Here is an 18510-nt window from a genome sequence, read left to right as displayed (position 1 = left end):
CAGTGAGTGGTTGGTGCATGGAATGCACTGCCTGAGTCAGTGGTGGAGGCAGATACACTCGTGAAGCTTAAGAGACGACTAGACAGGTATATGGAGGAATTTAAGGTGGGGGGTTATATGGGAGGCAGGATTTGAGGGTGGGCACAACATTGTGGGCCGAAGGGCCTGTAATGTGCTGTACTATTCTATGTTCTATGTAATAGAATATTCTCATTCCTTCGGTACTTTTATCACTGCATGAAGTAAATTGCATTCTGATTGTATTATAGATCTGCGTATTTTAGCCAATTAAACTTATATGGATTTTAATGCACTTGCAACTTGAGGAAACTGGTAACTTTTCATATGATTGGTCTGAAATTGTTTTCCCCTTAAATATTACCAGTACATTTAAAGCAAGGGTTCCCAATCTTTTTTTATGCCATGGACCCCTGCCATTAAGCAAGGGTCCATGGATCTCTGGTTGGGAAACCCCTGATACCATGTTCATGACTATCCTGACATTGTATAAACTAAGTTAAGATACTCTGTAAACTGAAAACTATGTTTGAAAAATTCTTGTATGTAATATGCATAGATTTAGCCAGGTGTTAGATTTATTCAGGTATCTGAGCTGCAATCTAATCTTATCTCCATATTAAACCATTAGGTAAAGCGAGTTGTTTCACCAAAACCCCAATACGTGGAATTGGTTTTGGTTGTAGATAATAACAAAGTGAGTATCAGTTTATTTAAATTATTTCAAAAGTAGATTATAAAGAGCACCAGCCTCACTTACTTTTGTGTTTTTCAGTATAATCTTCACAACAGAAATGAAACTCTGATTCAGATTCAAATGGTTGAATTGGTTCATCTTGTAAGCGGAGTATGTATAATTTTGTTTCTCAAAATCGGTTTTATAATCTGAGTTCACCTTTGAACATTCATATAATATTTGTTACTCCTGTGAGACATCAGTGTTCACATGGTGTTGGTTAGAGGCAAGCAGATTGGATGCATGAAATAGAGGCATCTGATCTAAAGCAGTGGATTTTATGCATAGATGGTCAGATATGATATGGTTCAGTGTGTAGTATACTTCTCATCTCTCTATCCACTCTGTTTTATTTTTTTTATTAGTGATATAACACAGCCCAATGAGCCCAAGCTGCCCAATTACACTCATGTGACCAATGAACCTACTAACACATACGGCTTTGGACTGTGGGAGGAAACTAGAGCACCCGGAGGAAACCCACATAGTCACATGGGGAAAATGTACAAACTCCTTACAGACAATGGCAAGAGTTGAACCCTAGTCATCAACGTTATAAAACAATTGTGTTAACCGCCTTGCTACTGCACCACCACTTCATCAAATTATTGAACACTTTAATCTGGCTGTTGTATTCCAGGGTTTTCTTGGTGATTTGCTGGAAGTAGTGACCTTAGACTGACTGCCACTTTAACACCGGGAGAAATCTGACAGAACGCAACTGGGGTATCCAGACAAGTGGAAAATCAGCTCTGGAAAAACCACAATGTTTCTCAGGGATTTTATAGAAATATCCATTCATCAAATGCTGGTTATTAACTGAGAAAGTGATGGCTCTGAATTCCTGAATAAAGTATATGTGAATGGGATATATTGGCTTTCCTGGTCTTGCTGGCCTACAAAGAATACTTTAGAATTTATTCACTTGGAACTCCCCAGGACAAGTATTGTTTGATAATAGACAGTATGTTAGACACATTATCCAATGTCATTCAACGTAGATGAGGGCTGACCAATGAGAAACCTCCAGGCTTTCAAAAATAAAAGAGGGTAATGTCAGGGGTATGCAACTACTATGGACCACAGCTATTTCTGCACCATCTCTGCATATGCATTCACCCAACCGCACCATTCCTATCAATTAAGTGGAGTTAAAAATAAGGCCATAAATTTGAAGTTAAGTAAGCATAAGACTATAAGATCATAAGAAAAAGAACAGAATTAGGTCATTTGGCCCATTGAGTCAGATCTGCCATTTCATCAGGGCTGATCCATTTCTCTATGTATGTATGGAAAGCACTTGATACTCAAATAATTCTAGAGTTTTTCCTCTTTTAATGCTTTTTTTTAAAAAAAAGTTTTTTCCCTCCACTAAAACATGAATAAAAACATGATGCTCACTGAAATGACATTCTTGGCTTTGTGACATGACTTTCACTAGGAGATGTTAACTGGCCTTTCCTCATCTTCCAGATGTTTAAATCTTTGAATGTTGCCGTATTATTGACTGGTCTGGTAATCTGGAAAGATGAAGATCAGATTGATATCACTTCAGATGCTGGGGAAGTTTTGAGTAATTTCGTACAATGGCGTCAACGAGTCCTGCTCCCTGAGAAGCAACATGACAGTGGACATCTGATTCTGTAAGTTTATTGGTAGGGGATATTCCCTGGATTTCTTCCTACCTGTTACTGTAAATTCAGAGAATTCACTTTCAAATATTTTTTTAGATTATATTTTAATATAGAATATGATTTATATTTTAAATACAGTTCAATATGCAATTCCTCATTAAGTGCATTCAGCAGAAATTTAACAACTTTAGGTCAACCCTTTCTTTCCATGCATTGTTAATTAATGTTAAAGGGTCTTTCTATGATGTGTAGCACTTCCTCATCTCAAGAAAAGCCCCATTTTAGTGTGAACTGAGAGCTAGCTCGTTACTCATTACAGACAGCATCATAACTGAGCCCAATCTTATTGTCAGTGTTAAATATTTTTCAGCAGGGATCACTGGAGAGTGATTAGTTAGATCCTCTTTTCTTAGCTTGAGCAATTTTAATATCATCACCAAGGACTGGTGTGGCCTGACTCAGCAAAAACCTCATTAAGTGCGCCATCAAAATAAAGTGCTTGCAGCGGCTACTTGAATAAACCAACGCCACTGTTAGAGACGAGCATGGGGAGTCACCCAGTACGATGTGTGTACTTGAATAAACCGACGCTGCTGTTAGAGACGAGCATGGGGAGTTACTCAGTCCGATGCATCTACTTGAGTTACAAAATACACGTGGACTAAGATGTTAACTGTCCTGTGCTATCACCAGTAGGATCATCAGTTGATCTGTCACCTGTCTTCAGGAGTTTCGGCCCACTTATGATCAAGACTCCCTTGAGGTGGTGGGCCAGCAGTGCTAAAGCACCACCTCCCACTGGTGAGCTTAAAAACTTGGCATCTGCCTCTACCAGAGTTGTTGGTCACTTCCATCCAACAGATAGTCTGCTCTTCAGGTGTCTATGCAACTACTGAAGGGTTTGCAAAAGATGTGTACACTGCCTGACTATCTGCCCCTCTGGACATACTTGGTCCACACCCATGCTGATCCTTTCTCTGCTGCCTCAGCTACAGCCCTGCTGGTTGACTTCTCTCTTCTAGTGAAGCCAAGGTCACGCAGCCACTTCTGGAGAGTGAACGCAATAAAACCACGGCACCCTACTTCGAATGGATAGCACGAGACCTTCCACCCTCTGTCTCTGCACTCTGATCTTAATTCTGCATACTTGGTTAACTTGCGCTCATGGGCTTCGTCGATGTTGTCTTCCCAGGGGAGTGTGAGTTCACCAATAACCACTTCTCTACTGGTGTCAGACCATACGATTATATCTGGACGCAATGTTGTGAAAGCTATTTGCTCCGGGAAACTGCCTTTCCCATCCAGGTCAGCCTTGACACACCAATCATTGGCTTGATCGTGAGCCTGTGCTGTACACCCTTGACTTGGAGCCCTCTTTCACAAATGATATGCGATGTTCTATGCAGCATGGGGCATGAGATAAGTTGTGCTGCAGTACTCTCTGCTCAACTGCTTCTGTTACAATTTTGAAAACGTTGTTATGTCTTCAAGTGTACATGCCGCTGGAAAGATTGACTCTGCATGCACTCGAGGTATGTTGAAGTGTTCCCTTCTCGCCACAAGCAGCACACCTGTCTGTCTCATCTTCATACCAGGTGCTGAGGTTGGCAGGTGTTGGGAGCAGATCGTACGCTGCTCTGCATAGAAGAGAAATGCGGAGCGGTTCCATCTGCCACAGAACATTCCAAGATAGATGTCGTTGTTCAACACTTTCCCACCGGGTCCAAGCTCCTTGTTTGGCCAGGCCAGCTGTTTTAGTTAACCTCTTCTCCTCTTCTGCCTCTCGTATTTCTCGTGTTACAAGCTCACAGCGCTCCTTACCTGTAGAAGATGACCACCACTTGTGGGTTGTCCATCCAAGTCCCTGGCGGCCTAGCTGGATAGCCCCAACCGTCTCCTTGTGCTTCAATCTAGACTCTGCCTCATCAACTGCTACACGGGCTGACCACTTCCTGCCTGATCTCACATCCGACAGGGTGTTCTTGATGACGGGGCCTTTAGAGTCTCGAATAAATATCTACTTGAATATACCAACGCCGCTGTTAGAGATGAGCATGAAGAGTTACCCAGTATGATGCACCTAAAACCTGAAAGCGATAAAACTAATGAAGCTAAAACTAGTGATATTAAATGTCCTGAAGCAGAATTAAGCCGTCAACAAAAATGTATCACACTCAGCTGCCTGTAGCTCAAACTGAACTCTAGACTGACAAAGCATCCGTAGGTAACCAAACTATTCTCTTTTACCATGGTCCACCTACGTAACTAACTACCATAACAAACATAATAAAGGCACTACACAGAAAACGCTGCCGTTACAAAACAGACACATGGCTCCTAAGGTGCTTCTGTCAGGTTGGTTTACCTTAAAACACTTGAGAAATAAAGCCTAATTTTATATTCAAAGAATGGGTGAATTAGACAAGGGTGGGAAGTAAAACACAAATATTTTTGGCCCCTGTAATTCAATTTGTATTGAAATTAATCAAATTGAATATTGGACAGGTCTTACAATATACAACTGATGTGATGCTATAGATTTCTGTGTGTCCAGCACCAGTTTCATTTATGATACTTTCAGCTGTAAGTATTCTTTGATAAATGCTTCACAGAAACAATGTTCTCTTAATTTTGAAATAGCAAGAACTTATCAGTTATCACATTCTCAAACTTCACTTCCGTTTTGTTTCTGTTGCAGAGGCAAAGCACAGTTTAGTGGCATTCTTGGACTAGCCTACGTAAGCACAATCTGTTCTTCCAGGCTTGGAGGTGGAATTGATGTTGTAAGTTATCTGCTTTGTTACTTCAGCTAAGCAGTTGAATAAATCAGGAATTTAATATTGCCACATATACAGTAGAAGCAGAAATGTAATCCTTTTCAATAATTTAGTCACTTTCAAAGTTTCAGAAACAAAGGGTCAATAACTACAGTATGTTTTTATCTTTTTGATGAAGGTATACTTACATATATTTATACAGTACTGTGCCAAAGTCTTAGGCACAAATATATATAGCCACCGTGCCTAAGACCTTTGCAGAGTACTATAGTAATTTTATGCATTGCACTGTACTACTGCTGCACAAAAAAACAAATTTTGTGACATACGTGAGTGATGATAAATCTGATTCTGATATGGGTCTCTATTATGGACTGAGAGCGGGAATGGGACAGGGAGCAGGGAATTAATGTTGGGAAAAGGGGAAGGGAGAGGGGAGGGAGTGGGAAGCACCCGAAAGACATTCTGTAATGATCAATAAACCAATTGTTTGGAATCAAATTACCTTACCTGGTGTCTCAGGGCTGGGTGTGTCGGCACCTGCACCACCCAACCACACCCCCCCCCCGCCTCTGGCACTCCTTCTCTGCCACCTGTCCCACAACCCTCCCGCGGAACTCTACCCTCGCCATTCCCAACATCCTTCGCTCCCACCAGATCTACAAACTGGCTCTCCGCTCAATGCCAATAAGCACAGTACTGTGCTAAGTTCTTAGGCATGCTAACTGTATATATATGTGCCTAAGACCTTTACACAGTGCTGTATACAAATACATGTATATTGTATATATGTATATTTTTTATATTTAGAGATGCGGTGCAGAGTAGGCCCTTCCAGTCCAATGAGCCATGTTGCCCAGCAACCCACCTATCTAACGCTTGTCAGGCCTGCACAGGCAGCCACCTCCCAGTCTCCACCCACGTAACAAGAGTCATCTGCCACTCCTTTCCAACTTGTCACCTGCAGCCTATTTCATTAAACCCAGCTCTCATCCACAGTCCTCTTTCACCTGTCGAACCAGCCAACCTCAACCAGTTGCTCCTCGCCTCCCGCGCCCTTGTTGCCTGTGGTGTTTAGTACCTGTTCTCTTGTTTTGTGACCCCTGGCGGCTTGTTATTTTTGGAATTTGTTATTAAAGTTACTGCTCATTGCTGAATCGTCTCTGCTGCTCTGCTTTTGGGTCAAGCCTCCTCTACATTTCCTGAAAGTGTGTCTTGCTCTTTAAAATACTCTATGTATCTTTGTTGGGAGCACCAACCTTACAGATGTGCCTCCCAGTCACACACCATCCTGATTTGGAAGTATATCACCATTTCTTGGCCAAAATCCTGGAACATCCTTTCAGCATTTAGCAACAAGACTGCAAAAGGCCAACATCACCATCCCCAGGCCTGTAAGGTATAGGCAACACATTTTGGGCTTGCCAGCAACATCCACATTCCAAACAATGAAAGAAACAAAAATGACAATGTCGATTTTTATTTGATAGCATTCCTCTGTGGGACGACATATTTTGTCAGAAATTAGAATTCTAATTTATTATCAGCATAAATTATGTTTCACCATGTTGGAGATGCTTTGTAAATGGAAGTAACTGTTGTTCCCTGTTAGCAATCAAATCTCTCTCTCCTTTTAACTAGTTTGCAAACAGTAATGTGGCAAAGGCTGCAACGCTTCTTGCTCACGAATTAGGGCATAACATGGGCATAAAGCATGATACTACTGCTCAATATTGTAAATGTTCGGAGTCTACTTGCATCATGAATCCAACTCTTACGTAAGTATGAACCTCGCTTATTGAATATGTTTCCTGTGGATGTGAAAATGTAAATTATTTTCTCTGCTTGCTTGACAATGTTTAAAGTTGAATTTCAGCTGAAGAGATGGATGGCAGAAGAATCCGAATCTAACAGTAAGGACCATTTACGGAAGTGGAGATCACAGAGGAAATTAACAAAATTAGCCTAGGCAACTGAATGAGTCAAGTTTCAGAACAATTACCAATGAGGGAATGTCGAATAAGTTACCATGATAAGAAATAGAATCACTTAGTATAAATATATTCAGGATTGTGGAGAGAATCTATTCTGGAGGGAAAAGGGTATATGGGATATAGTGAGAGACGTCCAGGTAGAAAATAACAGCCTAGTCAGTATAATATTTTCTAGTTACAGTAGTTAATTCAGCAGGTCAGGCAGCATCTATGGAGAAGAGTAAATAGTCGACGTTTTGGGCTGAAATCCTTCATCAGGACTGATGAAGGGTGTCAGCACAAAACATCAACTGTTTACCCTTTTCCATTGATGCTGCCTGACCTGCTGAGTTCCTCCAGAATTTTGTGTGTGCTACTTGGATTTCCAGCATCTGCAGGTTTTCTCTTCTTTCCAATTACACATAAATGGTGGAACTATTTCTGATTTAAACACTCACCCAATTGTCTTGTAAAACTGGGAATTAAATTCACTTCTAATTTCCTTATTAATAACAAATTCCACATCATAATTAATACACACAAAATTCTGAAGGAACTCAGCAGGCCAGGCAGCATCAACAGGAAACATAGAAACATAGAAAATAGGTGCAGGAGTAGGCCATTCGGCCCTTCGAGCCTGCACCGCCATTCAGTATGATCGTGGCTGATCATCCAACTCAGAACCCAGTACCTGCCTTCTCTCCATACCTCCTGATCCCTTTAGCCACAAGGGCCATATCTAACTCCCTCTTAAGTATAGCCAATGAACTGGCCTCAACTGTTTCCTGTGGCAGAGAATTCCACAGATTCACCAAACAGTTGATGTTTCAGGCCGAGACGCTTCATCAGGCTGAGTTCATCTCACATTTTGTCTGTGTTACTTTGATTTCCACCATATGCAGGTTTTCCCTTGTTTGTGATTCCACATCATAATTATTTATTACATCAATTTCTTTTCCTCTGCCTTGCTGCTTTCACAACCACTAATAGTTGTCACCACATTTAATTTGCCTTTCTGTCACTTGAATATGTTCTCCCATATTTGCTCTATCAAAACTCTTCAGAATTATGAGCACCCAAGAATCAGTATGTGGTTTAATATCACCGGCACATGTCATAAAAGTTATTGTCTGCAGCCGCAGTACAATGCAATATATGATAATAGAGAAAAACTTGAATTACAGTAAATATATGTTTTTAATAGTTAAATTAAATAAGTAGTGCAAAAATAAAAATAAATTAGGTAGTGTTCATGGATTCAATGTCCATTCAGAATTCTGATGACAAGGGGGAAGAAGCTGTTCCTAAATCATTGAGTGTGTGCCTTCAGGCTCCTGTACTTCCTTCCTGATGGTAGCAATGAGAAGGGAGCATGTCCTGGGTGATGGTGGTTCTTAGTGATGGACACGGCCTTTTTGAGGCACCACTCCTTGAAGATTGTAGATATTACAGAAGCTAGAGCCCATGATGGAGCTAAGTCTACAACTCTCTGCAGCTTACTTCAATCCTGTGCCATAGTCACCCCCACCCCCATACTAGCCTGTTAGAATGCTCTCCACAATACATCTGTCGAAATTTTGATTAAATCTTCCATTACTGTGTTAATGGAGAACAATCCCAATTTCTTGAGAGTCTTCACATAATTAAACTGTAGTACTAAATCTCAGACACTAGTATTGATTTTTTTTTTCTTTTACTGAAATCAGTGATCAGTGTTAGACCGTCATTACAATAGCTACTTGGTCAAGATTAACAATTAATGGCAAAGAAATTTAGATGGAATAACTTACTCTGTCCTCCAGGTTTGGGGGTTCAGCTCAGGACTAACAACCCTAACTAGTGAAAAAACAATTGTTATGGAAGCAGCATTGAAGAATCCTTCTGTACAGACAGAAATGGAGGATGTTCATTGCTGCCCTAAATGCCAGCGGTGTAACAAGTAGTAGGTGAAGTACTCTAATACTGCATCTTCCACTTTATTACAGAAATTCCATGGAGTTCAGTAACTGCAGTGAGAAAGATTTTATAAGCCTGGTTGCGAGTGGAAGGGGATTGTGTCTTCGAAATGAACCCAGGGTGGAAGATTATTATTCTTTCCCATCCTGTGGCAATAACATTGTGGATGAGGGAGAGGAATGTGACTGTGGAACACCGAAGGTGAAAAATAAAACTTCATATTCTTTGATTCACTTCTGTAAACGTCAGCCTTGTGCATCGGTGCATGAGCAATCTTTGTCAACCAATCTTGCATGTGGTCCCATTGATTATAAATGTACTTAGCTTAGCAAACAAATACAAGGATTATCCCCACCTTATTTTGATAATAAATTGCAAGAAAAAAGTAAATACTCTTGTAATTCTACTTTTCTACTGATGCCCAGACCTTTCAAAAGCTTTAGTATATCAAAAATTCAGCTTCTTTAATCTCCTTCCTCCACATTTCACATATCACCACTGTCCTCTGTGATTCAACATATTCACATACGCTAGCACCTCAATTTTTAAAGTTTTTATCCCTTTACTGAAATTCCTCCACTGTCTTATTCCTCCTCCTTCCTCACATCACTTCTCAGCTCTGCCGTTTAATCCATATCCCTTCGCCTCAGGCTCCCAATTGCTCTGTTGCCTCTTTCTGTTGTCTCACTATTTTCACCTGTGGCTTAAGTCACAAGACCTGGACAATTCCTTTACCTTCTTCCATCCCACTGAGGCAAGGTGAGGCAGTGGGCCCTTCGCTGAGAGCAAGGAAAACCTGAGATTTAAGTACTGGGAAGAATCGGAAAGGTCGGGTACAGGCCAAATCGAGGTGGCGGGGTCCAGGCCTCAGTGCAAATCGAAGTGACTGAACCTATTGCTTGGACAAAGATTTAGGTGCTGGGCCAGATTGAAATGGTCAGAGTGTTGGGGCCCGAGGTGAGGGATGAGCTGGTGCAGCTCACTGCTACGTGATATTTTCTCCGCTCTGTGCTGAACCGAGGGTCTGGGGACGGACTCACTGTGGGCTTCAGTTCAGAATGCTATCTGCTTGCATTTATTGTTTGCATGATCTGTTTTTTTTCTTGCACATTGGGTATTCAATGGTCTTTTTATGGGTTATTTTGGGTTTCTTTGTTTTGTGCTGCCTGTTAGGAGACGAATCTCACGGTTCTATAATGTATACACACTTTGATAATAAATGCACTTTGAATTTAAAACCCAGCTCTTTGATTAAGTTTTTGGTCATCTCTTTTCATACTTGTTTTTTTGTGTCCCATTTCAATGGTTCCATTCAATATCAGAGAATGTATACAGTTTACGACCTGAAGTTCTTACTCTTTGCAGATATCCACAAAACAGAAGCAGTCCCCAAAGAACCAATGAGTGAAAAATGTTAGAGCCCCAAAGACCCCCATCCCTCCTCCCATGCACAAGCAGCAGTAAAGCATCAATCTTCTCCCCACCTCCTCCCCCCCCCACCCCACCTGTTCTAGCAGGAAGCATCAGCACCCATCACCCGTCAAGCAGGCAATTGCAAGCACCCAAAGAGCTCATGATCTACATTCCAACAAAAAAAACACACAGTCCAAAACCCTAGCACTTCAACATGCCACAGGCCCTGTCCCTCACTAACAAGGGAAAGAGAGGTGTCACCCTTTCCAGGGAGAAGGGAGACCAGTAGATCACTGTTTTGATGTTACAATCCAAAGTGGTGCTTATTGAGATCAGCTGACTTGAGAACCAGCAGACCTTCCTCCCTCACCCTCACCGAGAGAGAGAGCGATTGCCTGAATACAGAGGGCTACAACATCTGCACCTGCTGACTCGATGTTCCGATCATTGGATATTTTTCAAGTTACAAAATACACATAGATTATTGATATCAAGGAGGTAGTTCGAAAAGCTCATGGACCATAAGATCTAGGAGCAGAATTAGGCCATTTGGCCCATCGAGTCTGTTCTGCCATTTCATCAAGGCTGATTCAATTTTCCTCTCAGTCCCAATCTCCTGCCTTCCCCCTGTATCCATTCATGCCCTGACCAGCCAAGAATCTATCAACTCTGCCTTAAATATACATAAAGACTTGGCCTCCACAGCTGCCTGTGGCAAAGAATTCCACCGATTCACCCCCCCCCGGCTAAAGAAATTCCTCCTCACCTCCGTTCTAAAAGGATGTCCTTCTATTCTGAGGCTGTGTCCTCTGGTCTTAGGCTGCCCCACCATGGGAAACATCCTTTCCACATCCACTCTATCAAGGCCTTTCACCATTCAGTAGGTTTCATTCATGTCACCCTTCACATTAAGCTGTTTTTCCTTCTTTTCTAACAATATCAAAAGATAAAATTAGAATTATGCCTTCAGGTAGGCTGTGCTTTCTTGGTTATTCACTGCTGTCATTTGCTTTTACAATTACATGATCACATTTCATTGTAGTGACAAAGAAAACAAGATTAGGTTCAAACATACAAATGAGGTTACAACAAATTTCACTTTAAACTACATGAATCAACTATTAATTTGACATTGTTAATTTTAATTTTCTTTTGTTTGCTCTAGAATTGTAAAAATCCCTGCTGCAATGCAGCCACTTGTACTTTAACGTCAGGATCCGACTGTGCCCAAGGGAGGTGCTGTAAAGACTGCAGAGTAAGTTCAGTGATTCTGTTGTAAATGCAGGGGACTTGCATTTGAATCATGACTGCAAAATAAATTGTTCCTACATTGCTAGATAAGCTACTCACCAGATTCTTCTTATTGATTTGGATTAGTTGCAAGCTTCAAAATCATTAAAGACCAAATAAAAAATATGTACACGGGGCCCCGTCAGTTTAGGTAACTTGACTTATGGGAATCCAAATTTGCACAACTTCTCCCATACACTCTTAAACTATTTTCTTAATAGATACAGCCATTCCAAACACACAAAACATACAGGAATCGATGAGAAAAACACCAGAAATATGCGGAATTAAAAGAGGAAATTCAAAGATAATGGAACATGAACAACGTATACCTTGTCCCAATAGCCATATCTACAACTGGTATCATCCTGAAGTCACTGCGCAATAAAATCAAATAATTAGGTCTGTAAATCTCCAGAGAGCCACAATACTAAATACCACTAGAAAAGTCTGGAAGTTCCTAGCAATTGAGAAGTGATTGTGCTTGACTATACCTATTTGAGATGAGAAAAAAAAAAAATAATAATAATTTAATTTACTGAATCAGATGAAAATTGGATATGAAATCAGAGACAATCGACTTTTTTGACAAGGTGACAAGAGGAATTGATGAGTGTGGGGCAGTGGATGTTGTCTACATGGATTTTAATAAGACATTTGACAAAGTCCCTCATGGGAGGCTAAGATGCATGGGATCTGCAGAGAATTGTCTGTCTGGATTCAGAACTGGCTCGCGCAGGGAAGACAGAGGGTAGTGGTTGAAGGGACGTATTCGAGCTGGAGGTCTATAATTGGTGGAGTTCCAAGGGATCTGTGCTGGGACCTCTGCTATCTGTGATGTATATAAATGACCTGGAAGATGGGTGAGTTAGTAAATTTGCGGGAGATATCAAGAATGGTAGAGTTGTGGATAATGCGGATAGCTGGCCAAGAATACAGAACAATATAGACCAGTTGTAGATATGGGCTGAGATGGTGTTTAACTCAGATAAATGAGAGGTGTTGCACCTTAGTAACGCAAATGTAAGGAGACAGTATACTGTTAGGGGCAAAGTCATTAACAGAGTTCTTGGGATCCAGGTTCATAGATCCTTAAAAGTGGCTACAAAGTTTGATAACATGGTTAGGAAGGCTAATGGAATGCTTACTTTTATTAGTCAAAGCATTGAGTTCAAAAGTTATGTTGCAACATTATAAAACTTGGGTTAGGCCACACCTGGAATATTGTGTACAGTTCTGGTCACCCCACTATAGGAAAGATGTTGAGGGTTTGGCAAGGGTGCAGAAGAGGTTCACCAGGATGCTGCCTGATTTAGAGGGCATGTGTTATCATAAAAGGCTGGATAAACCACCAATGTTTTCTCTGGAGTATTGGTAGCTGAGGGGAGATTTACAAGATTATGTGAGGCATAGACAGACTGGACAGAAAGCATCTGTTTTCCAGGGTTGAAATGTCTAAACCAGAGGGCATCCATTGATTGTGAGAGAGGGGGGAGCTTCAAGGAGGATGTGAGGGGCAAGTTTTTTATCCAGAGAGTTGTGGATGCTTGAAATGCACTGCTTGATATAGTGGTAGAGGCAAATACATTAGATTAGATTATGAGGACACTCAGTCCTCGTTTATTGTCATTTAGAAATGCATGCATTAAAAAGTGATACAATGTTCCTCCAGTATGATATCACAGAAAAACAGGACAGACCAAGACTAAAACTGACAAAAACCACATAATTATAACTTATAGTTACAACAGTGCAAAGCAATACAGTAATTTGATAACAGCAGACCATGGGCACAGTAAAAAAAAGTCTCAAAGTCCCGACAGCCCCAACATCTAACGCAGACGGTAGAAGGGAGAAACTCTCCCTGCCATGAGCGTCCAGCGCCGCAAACTTGCCGATGCAGCATCCTGGAAGCACCCGACCACAGTCCAACTCTGAGTCCATCCGAAAAACTTTGAGCCTCCGACACAGAGCACCGAGCACCATCTCTGCCGAGCAAAGTGACCCTGCCCCGGCCGCCGAGGATTCGGGGCCTTCCCCTCCGGAGATTTCGGATCACACAGTAGCAGTGGCAGCGAAACAAGCATTTCAGAAGTTTCACCAGATGTTCCTCCGTGCTTCTCAAGTTTGCCTCCATCAAATCAGAATTGTGCACGGCACCCCACTTGACATCTCTAAGTGTCACCATCTCTAAGTTGAACTCTATCTGCAACTTCTCAGCCCAGTTTTGCATCCTATTGATGTCCCGCTGTAACCTCTGATAGCCCTCCACACTATCCACAACACCCTCAATCTTTGTGTCATGAACAAATTTATTAACTCATCCCTCCACTTCCTCATCCAGGTCATTTATAAAAATCACGAAGAGAAAGGGTCCCAGAGCAGATCCCTGAGGCACACCACTGGTCACCGACCTCCATGCAGAATATGACCTGTCTACAACCACTCTTTGCCTTCTGTGGGCAAGCCAGTTCTGGATCCACAAAGCAATGTTCCCTTGGATCCCATGCCTCCTTATTTTCTCAATAAGCCTTATCAAGTGCTTTGCTGAAATGCATATACACTACATCTACTGCTCTACCTTCATCAACGTGTTTAGTCACATCCTCAGAAAATTCAATCAGACTCGTAAGACACTTGACAAAGCCATGCTGACAATTCCTAATCATATTATACCTCTCCAAATGTTCACAAATCCTGCCTCTTAGGATCTTCTCCATCAACTTACCAACCACTGAAGTAAGACTCACTGGTCTATAATTTCCTGGGCTATCCCTACTCCCTTTCTTGAATAATGGAACAACATCTGCAAACCTCTAATCCTCTGGAACCTCTCCCGTCCCCATTGATGATGCAAAGATCATTGCCAGAGGCTCAGCAATCTCCTCCCTCGCTTCCCACAGTAGCCTGGGGTACATCTCATCCAGTCCCAGAGACTTATCCAACTGATCCAATGTATTCCTTTGGCGTAACACCTTGGTCTGAAACTGATCTGAAAGATTCACAAAGGAAAATAAGAACTGAAATGAAAAATTTCAGAAAACACTATGTACACTTGAACACACTTAGATTGACACTACCCCAGACAGAAAGAGAAAGAGGAGTAACAGGCATAAATCATTGACACAACAGTCAGACAAAACTTCTAAGGATATACTTTCATCAGTAAAAACAGAATTTAGCACACCGCACGAGCATATGCAAATCTGATAAGAAGTAGCTCAGGATTTATCAGCTTGAGCTGTTAAAAATAAAAAAATTTAGTAATTATAACAATAATAATAATGAAATGTTTGCTGGTGTTCATTAATGACTTGATGGAGTATACATTCAGTTGGTTTAATACGGGGAATGTTAATGTGATTATTAAATTAAAGAATAATATCAAATATACGTATGGCACATAAAGCAATATGATATGGTTTGCTGTAGAAAATGAACATTTCTGACTCAAGGAGAAATCAGTTCACAGACGGTTCTCATTTATGTGACCACAGGACAGCCTCTAATTTTATATGTATAATGTAGTTAATGAATAATGAATAAATAGTCTTGTTTTCCTGGGCTGACTGGTAAAAATAGAAGAATTCTGCAAAATCTGTTTTCTCATGTGTAATACATTCTGACCTACATCCTGATTACCATCTCTAGCCATTCTTGTTGGTCAATGCAGCTCTGGGTAATGCTGTGTTCTCCTTTCACTGGGGAAATATGTGGGCCTAATGAACTGTTTGTGGAAAGAATGTTGTTGTGCTGTATGATACCTGTTTGGTTGCAGGAAGCTTATACGTTCTGTAGCAATGCAACCCTTTCTCAGTTAGCAGTGGGGAAGATCCATATCACAGGCATCTTCTATGCTAGATCTCTCTCAGTTTATGGAAAAGCAAGGCTTGAAAATGTGTCTGAGGCTGGTGCATTACACATTATATTGATGTTCTGCTCACACCAATCATTACAACAAATAACATTGAATTGGAATATCTAGCCCTGTGTCATAAATTGTTTCCTTCTCATTCCAACTAAAAAGTTATGTAAATATGCTTGTTTTTTTTGGGGGGGGGGAGAATTGTCTTCAGTCTCAAGATATCTAATTCTTTGCCGTTCAGGTGTTATTGTAACCTCAAATGTTACCTCAGGCACAGCCTGGTGCAGTGTAGAGGTTGCCCCAGTTCAAATATCCCAGTCTGCTTCCAGAATAGTTTTTACAACCAGTGAGGCCCTAGGCTCAAAAGCTGCTAAGGTTGTTGTGGTTATTAAACATGTTTGGCATTTACAAACATTGAAAATTACTCCTATAACAATATAAGAATGCAACACACACAAAAACTCACAACATGCTGGACGAACTCAGCAGGTTGGGCAGCATCCGTGGAAACGATGAGTCGACGTTTTGGGCTGGAACCCTTCGTCAGGACTGTAGAGGGAAGGGGCAGAGGCCCTATAAAGAAGGTGGGGGGAGGGTGAGAAGGAGAAGGCTGGTAGGTTCCAGGTGAAAAACCAATAAGGGAAAAGATAAAGGGGTGGGGGAGGGGATTTTGTGTTTACAACACACATAAAAGTTGCTGGTGAACGCAGCAGGCCAGGCAGCATCTCTAGGAAGAGATACTAAGAATGGTTCTTTTTTTAAGTTCAAAGTAAACTTATTATCAAGGTACATAAATGTCACTATATACAACCCTAAGCTTCATTTTCTTGTGAGCATTCTCAAGAAATGCATAGAATGATAACCATTACAGAAACAATGCAAGACCGCACCAACTTGGGTGGTCAACCGGTCTGCAAACGACAACAAACTGTGCAAAGGTAAAGAGAAAGAAATAATAATGTAAATAAGGAACAAATATTGAGAACATGAGATGAAGAGTCCTTGAAAGTCAGTCCATTGGCTGTAGGAGCATTTCAATGTTGAGGCAAGTGAAGTTGTGTGAGGTTATCCCCTTTGGTTCAAGAGCCTGATGGTTGAGGGGTAGTAACTGTTCCTGAACCTGGTGGTGTGAGTTGTGGGATTCCTGTACTTTCTTCCTGATGGCAGCAGCAAGAAGAAAGCATGTTCTGGGCGGTGGTGGTGGTGGGGGCGGGGGTGTCCCTGATGATGTAAGCATGTCCCACATGCACTTATACCAAATTAATTTAACATAACCAAAACAAACAAATATCCCCTGAAGCTTCATTCTCCCATCCATTCACTTCAGTTGGACTGTTGTATCTACACTAGATTGAATCTAATATCAAGTCAAGTCACTTTTTATTGTCATTTCAACCATAACTGCTGGTACAGAACATAGTAGAAATGAGACAACATTTTCCAGGACCATGGTGCTACATGAAACAATACAAAAACTACACTGAACTACGTAAGAAAAAACACGAAAACTACAGACCTATCCAGGACTGCATAAAGTGCACAAAACAGTGCAGGCACGACAATAAATAATAATAAATAATAAACAAGACAATAGGCACAGTAGAGAGCAGTAGGTTGGTGTCAAGCCAGGCTCTGGGTATTGAGGAGTCTGATGGCTTGGGGGAAGAAACTGTTACATAGTCTAGTGGTGAGAGCCGAATGCTTCGGTGCCTTTTTCCAGATGGCAGGAGGGAGAAGAGTTTGTATGAGGGGTGTGTGGGGTCCTTCATAATGCTGTTTGCTGTGTGGATGCAGCGTGTGGCGTAATTGTCTGTGATGGCGGGAAGAGAGACCCCGATGATCTTCTCAGCCGACCTCACTATCCGCTGCAGGGTCCTGCAATCCGAGATGGTGTAATTTCTGAACCAGGCCGTGATGCAGCTGCTCAGGACGCTCTCAATACAACCGCTGTAGAAAGTGGTGAGGATGGGGGTGGGGGGGTGGCGGCATGGGAGATGGACTTTTCTCAGCCTTTGCAGGAAGTAGAGACGCTGCTGGGCTTTCTTTGCTATGGAGCTGGTGTTGCGGGACCAGGTGAGATTCTCGGCCAGGTGAACACCAAGAAATTTGGTGCTCCTAATGATCTCTACGGAGGGGTTGATTCTCCAGGCTCAGCAGCAGATATTCCAGCCTGGGGCTAGAATGTGGGTCTGATAAACTCCAGGATGAGTCTATCAGTACAACATTGTGATTCATAGCACCTCAGAATCTTGTGTTGGAAAATGCTGTCATTGTCTTCAACCTGCTCCAGTACAGGATGTGATGCTTTCTACTGAGAAACTGTGTACATACATCTATTGATTCTTCTGGACACATCTTCAGTGATGTTCCTGGAATCATCGGGTGTTTCGGGTCTTTCAACATCATACACCCTCCTCCAGGTGACCCAGCCGGGGCTGATCAGACCCCAGCTTGTGTCCAGATGGCTAGCTACTTATGACTCCATGGCTCCCCTCTTTTGAGCCACAGCCATCTTGAGGCCCTCTCTGCCACATCGGTGGTACTGCGGATGGCTCTCCTCTTCCTTTCTCCCTCGATGCCCAAAATGCTGAAGGCTCTAACTAAGGAACGGGCTACGAATCCCCTACAACCAACCTCCACTGGGAGACACCTCAGTCTCCATCCAGCCTGCTGACAGTTGCTGACCAGTCCTGCGTACTTGGAGAGCTTCCTTTCAAAGGCCTCTTCCAAGCTATCTTCCCATAGGACTGTCAGCTCCAGCAGCACCACTTGCTTAGTAGACTCAGATAAGTCCTGGAAAGTACTGGGATCAGATGGAAGATTAGATCCACTGATGCATTGCTTTAAA

At 41.9% G+C, this 18510-nt stretch overlaps 1 protein-coding gene across 1 annotated transcript in view; it reads left to right on the top strand.

Moving 5' to 3' along the window:
* LOC134359043 (disintegrin and metalloproteinase domain-containing protein 9-like) overlaps window positions 1–18510 on the top strand; it is a 72702-nt gene that overhangs the window by 30587 nt on the left and 23605 nt on the right. The window contains exons 7-13 of the mRNA XM_063071877.1: window positions 650–715; window positions 794–865; window positions 2228–2397; window positions 5087–5171; window positions 6807–6943; window positions 9124–9295; window positions 11673–11762. Coding sequence (XP_062927947.1) covers window positions 650–715; window positions 794–865; window positions 2228–2397; window positions 5087–5171; window positions 6807–6943; window positions 9124–9295; window positions 11673–11762 — 792 coding nt within the window. The remainder of the gene's footprint in view (window positions 1–649; window positions 716–793; window positions 866–2227; window positions 2398–5086; window positions 5172–6806; window positions 6944–9123; window positions 9296–11672; window positions 11763–18510) is intronic.

Source organism: Mobula hypostoma, chromosome 19 (assembly GCF_963921235.1).
Source record: "Mobula hypostoma chromosome 19, sMobHyp1.1, whole genome shotgun sequence".
Classification (NCBI taxonomy): domain Eukaryota; kingdom Metazoa; phylum Chordata; class Chondrichthyes; order Myliobatiformes; family Myliobatidae; genus Mobula; species Mobula hypostoma.
This window is presented reverse-complemented; position numbering and strand designations above follow the sequence as displayed.